This window comes from Nicotiana attenuata, chromosome 9, assembly GCF_001879085.1.
Source record: "Nicotiana attenuata strain UT chromosome 9, NIATTr2, whole genome shotgun sequence".
In the NCBI taxonomy this organism is placed as follows: domain Eukaryota; kingdom Viridiplantae; phylum Streptophyta; class Magnoliopsida; order Solanales; family Solanaceae; genus Nicotiana; species Nicotiana attenuata.
This window is the reverse complement of record NC_031997.1, coordinates 17,373,613-17,381,942: the sequence shown is the minus strand read 5'-3', so window position 1 is coordinate 17,381,942 and position 8,330 is coordinate 17,373,613. Positions and strand designations below refer to the sequence as shown.

Sequence of the window (8,330 nt, the reverse complement as noted above, 5' to 3'; positions counted from 1 at the left end):
AATTAAACTTGTAATATTAACATTCAAATTACAGATTATGACAACTAAGCTATCCCTTCAAAACAACGTGAATGTTTCGTAAGAAAACAATTGGCATGAAAATGCAAGGTTGGATTTTCCTCAATCGAAATTAATATTATGAATAAATTTGGCTTCTCACAAAAGGAAAAAAAAAAAAAAAAAAAAAGAGGGGCTCATAAGTAAAAAGTAAGGGGGGAGAATTGGTCAAAAAAAATTCTTAGTGTACGTTACTTTTAATGGTCAATTTTCCCTCCTCTCCTCTATATTTGTATTTTAACCAAGTCATCAGCACAACAACAGCTGTGGTGGCAACATCTTCTCTCTTAAGGCCAAAGAGGGGGTGGTGGGGTATAGATGTCCCCATTCTTTTATCAGCACGAGAAAATCCACACCTTTCTTTATCAGCCATAGCATTCTTAAATTCCCGCTTCTTATTGAATTCCTGTCTCTTTCTTTACTCTTAAGAGGGAAACTGTGTGTATCCTCTGCGTGTTTTGTGTGTGTGTGTGTGTGTACATCAAATAGAGTTATGTCTACAGAAGAAGAAAAAGTGAGTTTAGAGAGAGAAAATGTAGTAGAGAAAGAGAGTGAAGAAGGTAGAAAGAGTGTAAAAGGGGGAGGAGTTAAAGGCGGCGTTGTGGTGGTAATGGACACTCCAGAGAGGAAAAAGAACCAGATCGCAACACCTATTTCCAAATTTGAGGTTTGAATTTTTTGCTAATTTCTTCAATATATTTTTTTGACTTGTGGGTTTCTTCTGTTACTGATTTGTTTCCTCCAAGAGCCTAAAGTTTGAGTCTTTTTGTTAATCTTTTAAATCGTTTTTTTTTTCGGGTATGGAATTTTTGGTATTATGGACTTGTGGGTTTTTGGTTTATTACTGATTTGGTATCTCCAAGAGCCTAAAGTTTGAATCTTTTTGCTAATTTTTGACTGTTTTGGAATCTTTGGTACTGTTGTCTGATGGGTTTTGTGTACTGAAGTTTGATTTGTTGTATTTTTTGGTTACTTTGAAGGTTTAAAATTGGGTCGATTACTGGAATTGTTGGGTCCTTTTTCCTCTTTTCTTCTTTGTTTTTGATGTGTTTTCTAGTGGTAGTTTGTTTATTTGCTTGTACTTGACCACTGTTAAATTTTAGAGAAACTGATTTTCTGTGTAATTGGTAACAATATTGACTTCTTGATTTCTTAGATTTGCTATCTTTCTGGTGTCTAAATTGCTTCACGACTTTGGTTATGTCGCTGGAATTGTTTATCTTATCATTTTCTGAGTTTGCATGTTTTGCTCGCTTTTAGATTTGGATGCTTGGTGATGCATTTTAATTCATTAATTAAATAAAACTTCTTCCTTTCCATTCCGCTAATTTTTAACTAATTTTTCCTTTCATTAGTTAATTCATTACTGTTTTAAAATTTGGTGAAGTTTATTTGGTCTTGCATTGTGAGATTATCTTGTTGAGATTTTTTTCGTTTGTGCCTTGTAGTGTCATAGTTTTCCTTACTCTCTATCTGGAAATGTTGTGATTAGTTGTCTGCCTTGATTGTTCTGGGGATTCAACCGTTGGTACTGCTGTCTAATTGTCGATTGAATTTCATGACATTTTCGTCTTACTTGGTTTACTCCCTCGAGGTAGGGGTAAGGTCTGCGTACACTCTACCCTCCCCAGACCCCACTTGTGGGATTTACTTGGTCGTTGTTCTTTCGTCTTGCTTGGTTTGGATTTCCTCGATTGTAAATGAGCTGTGGGTGAAGGAGTTGTTTTATAAGAAGGTCAATTAGCAAAGATGAAATATGCAGCTGCCATTTCATGTATTTGCTGGAATTGACTTTTTTCTTGGATTGCTGTATCTCACAAAGAATTCTTTAGGTACACTAATTAATTTCCAGGCATTGTTGGAAAATTTGCACATGCCTCTAATTAACTCATGAGGCAAATAAGCTGCTCTACATATGATCAATAAAGAGTGGGAATGAACCAAGTTCGTTTTTCTACTGTGCTCGTTATGTGGTCTATTATCTCTGACATTTACTCGATATCCTTTACTGTTCTTTTGCATAAGGATTAAAGATAAATATATCATTCGGAAAAGGGTCAAGCTTGTTCCTTGGTTGAAATGCTGAAACCCAGTTTTGATGAAATTATCATTTAGCTTGTTTTCTTGTATTCTCGATCTCTTGCTATCTAAAGGTCTTTTTTTCTCTCTCTATGCAGGAGTCCCCTGTTTTTAATTTCCTTAACAACCTTTCCCCCATCAAACTAGATAAGTCCGCACACTTTACTCAGACGCTCAATTCCCTTAGTTTTGCATCTATACCGTCTGTGTTCACCTCACCTCATGTCAGCTCCATAAGGGAATCTAGATTCCTAAGAAGGTAATCAATGTTTGTTTTGATCTGGTACTACAACTTCTTTTGGATCAGACTTGTTTGTTTGTTGACTTTGTTGTTTTTTCGTCAGGCACCTGCTCTCAGATCCATCAAAACCGGAGTTTGCTTCTGATAATGGTGTTAAAGTTGATACTGATGAGGGTATGTTAGATGCTGTAAATAACTCAATTGAGCCCAAGGAAAGTTTTGGTTGTGGGATTTCTGGGGGTGAAGCACCGGCTTCACCATCCCATGAATGCTCAAAGCTTGCAGTTGAGCTTGCAAGAAGTCTAAATTATGAGTGCAGCAGTCCCAGTACTTTACCGACTGGGGGCATAAGAGGTAAGAGTTTGCCAGAATTTGCAGGCACTTCTGTGACATATGTCCCTTTGGTACAAGAGATATCTGGAAAAGGTTTGCTGAGGTGTGAGGTTAATATGGACGGGACAAATGAAATTGTTCAAGATAAAGAAGAAGCTTCAGGATGTGATTGGGAGAGTTTGATTACTGATGCTACGGATCTACTAATCTTTGACTCACCTGGTGACCCTGAGGCTTTCACGAAAGCATCAGGTGCTAATTTTAGGACCTTTGAATATGTCTCAAATGAAATGCAGAATGTGCAACATTTTACTCAGGTTAGTACCAGTGAATGTGGTGGAGATGGAAGTGAAACAGAGAAACCATCTACTCAACCCGGGGAGGAAAGTCAACTCAAGGAATATGCTGACGCTGAAAACACGAAACCTGATGCTTCTCTAACCAATGACGGCATGTGTGTCGGTCAAAGTGAAAAAAATGATAATGAGGTGAGGAATTCGCATACTGTGAACTAGTTTATTGACACCGGTGTGCTTTTATTGTTATTACATGAGATAGCAACTGCTTTTATTTTTTTGAAGTTGCGGTGATTTCCATTTTTCTTTTCCTTTAATCATCTCTTCCTATATTATAGCTCTTGTTTTGACTGCAATTTTTACTTGGGAAACATCATTTATGCATGCTGTTTGCTATCTATGCATATATAATCAGTAGCATGATTATACACTTATGTTATACATTCTTCGTTGGCATCTTGTTGACTTACTACAGAGTACATTGGTTTTGCTGTTGAGCTGATCATCTGAGGGGCACCAAGTTTTTAGCTTTCAAAGGAATGTTCCTTGACATTTGATATTATGTTTAGGATACAGATGTTTGTGGTATTATTTTTATCCTATCCCTTGGATATGGAGATTTTCTGAGTCAGATTATGCTCTTAAAGGAAGAGTTTCAGACACTATGTTGTTTTTGACATCACACGTCTGTGGTTGTCTGGAACCTTGACTTTTGTCATCAGTATTCTGCTGGAACCATTCGACTGGTTCCTGAGTAATGTAAGATACAACATATGTTAGCTTTGCAACAATTCAAGGAAATCTTGGTTGATGCAATCATTCTTGCCAGAAGATGGAGAAAAGTATTCAAACATAGTGTATGTTTGTTAATGGTTTAGCTAATCTTGAAGTTGTTTAATTGATCGTTCTAGCTTTTATCAATTAGCTGTTTTATCAAATAGCTGCGAGCATGTTTCACATTGACTTTCCAGTTCTCCATTTTGTGATCTTGATCTTACCTGTTTTCTATTTAGATGGTCTCTGCTTTATACCGTGGAATGAGAAGACGCTGTCTAGTGTTCGAGATGGTGGGACCTCGAAGAAAGCATATAGATGAAGGTTCTGGTTCTTCTGCTGCACAAGAAGCTGATGGGAACGTTGCCTCCAACGATAAGCAACTAGTACCTTCTAAGACTGTAAATGAATATCCGCGATGCACTTTACCTGGAATTGGCTTGCATTTAAATTCCCTTACAGCATCCTCAAAAGATGGCAAAGTTGTCAAGCAAGAAGCTAATGCTTCCGGGAAACAGCTTGTAATAGCATCCGGCTCATCTATCACTCTTCATTCTTCGGTTACTGGTCAAGAATCTCTGGTTAAATCTCTGCCTGAAACCTCTAGAGGAGGAGAAATTGTTCCTTTTGAGAATAGTTTACCCCTTATGGAGGATGTTTTCCAGGCACCTGGATATGTAAATAGTGAAGAGTCTAACCAGACTAGTCCGAAGAAAAAGAGGCATGACCCTTCTTCCTTTTGATCATAGTTTGTTCTTGTGATCTCTTTTTTTGCTCTACCATTATCTGATTACAAGCTGTTTTTGCAGGCGTCGTTTGGAAACTGGAGAAGGTGAATCATGCAAGCGCTGTAACTGTAAAAAATCAAAATGCTTGAAACTGTAAGTTATTATCCTCCTTTCATGTGCTATCTTTAGTATGTACTTAACTTTCATTATATTTTCATGACATGACTTGCGTGTTAAGTACTTAAATGAGCTGCCGGTTGTTCAATTGAATGCCATTGTCTTTCTGAATTATATGTGTGCTTGACTACAAGGTTATTTGGTTAATGAGAAGTGATGTAGAACTAAGTTGCTCGGACTCTTCACTTTCGGTGCCACACCCTTGTCGACATGACGTGGGTGTGGGTATGGGATCCGTACCGGATTTGGTCAACCGTTTTTGTGTACTTTGACCAAAATTGACAGAGAAATTCGGGACAGATACAATGATTTTCTAAAAACAAAACAAAAGCTAAGGTGAAATTGAAGAAAATGGAATACCTTGTATATAGAGATTTCTATGTCAGTCCTTTTCCTTTTATCTCCTTCTCGAATTCTCGTCTTGATTAATATTTTCTCCTTCTCAGAATACCTTGTAAGTTTTCCACATATCATCTTATAATTTAGACATATTTTTATAATCTATTTTTAGCCGAATTCTCGCACCCGTATCCGTATCTAAATCCGTATCCCCGAATCTTAAAATCTAGATCATGAAGGATCCGACCTCTAGATCCGCACCTATATCGGACACCCCCACCCGAGTCTGAACAACTTAGATGCAGAGTATATAAATACGTAAGTTATAATACAGTGAAGAATAATCACTAGATTAGTTAGTGGAAATGCATATCTTGTGGGGACGTTCGGTCCAATGCCTCAATGGTTGGATATAAAGCCTAAATCTAAAGCATGTGCTGGTTTTTAACTGGATAAAAATTTGTCACATACATTGCCCTTGGTCTGTACATCACGTATTATTAATTCAAAGAATTATTGTTTGATAAAAGTCATACTCAATGAAGACTGTAATAATGAACAATCTGCAATTTTGCTTGAGATCAAATTTGCACCCCGAAGCTTTTGAATTTTTAGAAAAACTATAACTGTGTGATTTAAAAGCAAAGAATTACTTTAGTAATTAGTGCAATAAACAATTTGAGCATAAAAATTCTTAAAATAAAAGGCTTAATTCTTTATGTATTAAAGCTTAATTGACTTTAAAGTAAGCCAGCTTACTATTCTTACTCTATATGCTTTACTTTTAAAGTAAGCTGGCTCACTATTTCTGTGTAGGCATTTCAGTTTAATGTAAGCCGGTTTATCTTTATTTATCGAAATAAATCTGAGTTTAAAGGGTATTTTATGATGTTATTTATTCTATGTATTTCTCATACATATATTCTTATTCCACTATCCCATCCCACATAAAATAATACATAGATTTTGCACAAGTTGTGCATGCATTATTTATAGGGAAAACGAAAAACACAACCCAACTTTATCGTCGTAGAGTTCTATGGCAAGATTATCTTTTCTTATACGAGACACCAAATGAGCCGTAGAGGAAATGTTTGCTGTGAGTGTCATGCTACAAAAGCATGATCCGCAGCTGTTAAAATAGGTTCTTACCATGCAACAAACTTCTTGATGATAACTGAAGGTAGCTCTTATGTTGGATGCTTTTCTGATGTCTATGAGTTTGAGATGACCTGACCTGACCAGAAAATGCTTCCGAACTTCTTGGACATGCGGTTACTGCCCCTACCATCTGTTTGTAACCCAGAAGAGAAATATTCTGGATTGAGAATTTAAGATGTCGAATGTGCTTTGCCATAATTGAAGTGGATATTTGTGATCTAGGTAATTAGACCTTATAGAAGATATAGACCCTCCCTATTTAACAATTCATTTCACTTGTCAATGCAGTTACTGTGAATGTTTTGCTGCTGGAGTCTACTGTGTGGAGCCATGTGCATGTCAAGACTGCTTCAACAAGCCTATTCATGAAGATACTGTCCTTGCAACTCGCAAACAAATCGAATCACGAAACCCTCTTGCTTTTGCTCCTAAAGTGATAAGGACCACCGACTCTCTTTCTGAAACAACAGGGGTATGGAAAAAATTCTTGGCTTTCATTCAGCAGATATTTGTTGTTTCACTTAAGTCATAAAACACGTAATTTAATTGCGTTGCAGGATGATTCCAGCAAGACTCCTGCCTCAGCTCGTCACAAGAGAGGATGCAACTGCAAGAAATCTGGCTGCCTGAAGAAATATTGTGAATGCTATCAGGTTTTTTTTTCTCCCGAGTTTCACTGGTTATGCTTTTGTTTTATACATCAGCTGATAGAGAAATGTTTTTTTGGCCTGCAGGGTGGGGTCGGATGCTCCATCAACTGCAGATGTGAAGGATGCAAGAATGCATTTGGCAGAAAGGATGGTAAGTACTTTTTAATACTGGTTTGATTTTAATTTCAATCCTTTCTATAGCAGTACACATTCTCTGCTATCCAATGCATACACACTGCCTGAGAAAAAGGAAAGAGGGAGGGGTTTCGAGTTGGTTCATATCATCATTTTAGTTACATTCAGTTGCTGTGAAGGGTGACCGATAAATGTAGTTTGAGAATCTACCATTCTGATTCAGGTTCTATTTACATAGGCACAGATGGGGATGCAGAGGAAGAGGAAACAGATGCATATGAAAAGAGTATTGTCGATAGAACATCTCATAAGAACCTTGTACAGAGTGATGTCGAGCAGAATCCAGATTCTGGCCCCCCTGCTACACCATTAAATTTTGGAAGGTATATCAATCTTTTAACTCTTCAAGCAAAGTTACTTTCTTATGCTTTTCATGTTATCATTCTACTAATGTTGTTGATGATTTTTTTTTTTTTTTTGCTTTTTAGACCACCAATGCAGCTCCCATTTTCACTGAAGAACAAACCGCCTCGATCATCATTTCTATCTATCGGATCCTCATCTGGTGGTATATATGCTGCTGGCCAAGGGGTTGGAAGGGCGAATTTCTTTCAACCTCAACCAAAGTTTGACAAGCCATTTGAGTCGGTTCAAGTTCAAGAAGATGAAATGCCTGAGATACTCCAAGGGACTAAGTCTCCAGTCAGTGGCATTAAGACAGCCTCTCCGAACAGGAAGAGAGTTTCTCCTCCTCATTGTAACTATGGGAATTCACATTCGCATTCACCTGGTCGTCGAAGCAGCCGCAAGTTGATACTGCAATCCATCCCTTCATTTCCCTCCCTCACTCCCAACCCTTGAAGATCATCCACCACCACCAGTAGGTGAACTTGGAAGGCAATTTTTTAAAATCTTTATTGTTGTAGTTATTAGTTTAGTTTAGTACACCTCCATGGACCTTCGAGGCGCCCTTGTGCTTGTATAATAGCGTTGTTATTTCCTAAATAACCTTGTTTTCTCCTTAATAATGAATCAAAGTTGTTGATGTACTATTGTGTCATATTCTTTATTTTGGTACTAGATAGATCTTATGAAGATAAAGTTGATGCTGGTACTCTCTAAAATAGGAGAAAGAGTGAATTTGCATGTTGTATGGAAGTTGGCCTCTAAGCAAGATGGGTTACTAATTGGGCTTAGCCCATTACATTTTCTGAACTTCATGGTCCAAATAAGAATCATGCTTATAGCCACAACAAGCAGACCCCAATTGGTTCATGTCATTTGGTTTACAAGTGTTCGAGGCACTAAGCTTCCACTATTTGCTGTATCTGAAAAGGGACGAACCATATTTAGCTCATTA

At 37.4% G+C, this 8,330-nt stretch overlaps 1 protein-coding gene across 2 annotated transcripts; it reads left to right on the top strand.

Moving 5' to 3' along the window:
• On the top strand, nucleotides 319–8,019 carry LOC109232120 (protein tesmin/TSO1-like CXC 2). Of its 2 annotated transcripts, none has more exons than XM_019397789.1 (10): nucleotides 319–724; nucleotides 2,235–2,395; nucleotides 2,481–3,198; nucleotides 4,020–4,501; nucleotides 4,590–4,661; nucleotides 6,474–6,657; nucleotides 6,743–6,838; nucleotides 6,920–6,986; nucleotides 7,209–7,353; nucleotides 7,459–8,019. In XM_019397789.1, the coding sequence occupies exons 1-10, from the start codon at nucleotides 551–553 to the stop codon at nucleotides 7,829–7,831; spliced, it is 2,472 nt and encodes an 823-aa protein (XP_019253334.1). In that variant the 5' UTR covers nucleotides 319–550; the 3' UTR covers nucleotides 7,832–8,019. The 2 variants fall into 2 exon arrangements, with proteins under 2 accessions (XP_019253334.1, XP_019253333.1); XM_019397788.1 differs by having other exon boundaries at nucleotides 7,194–7,353.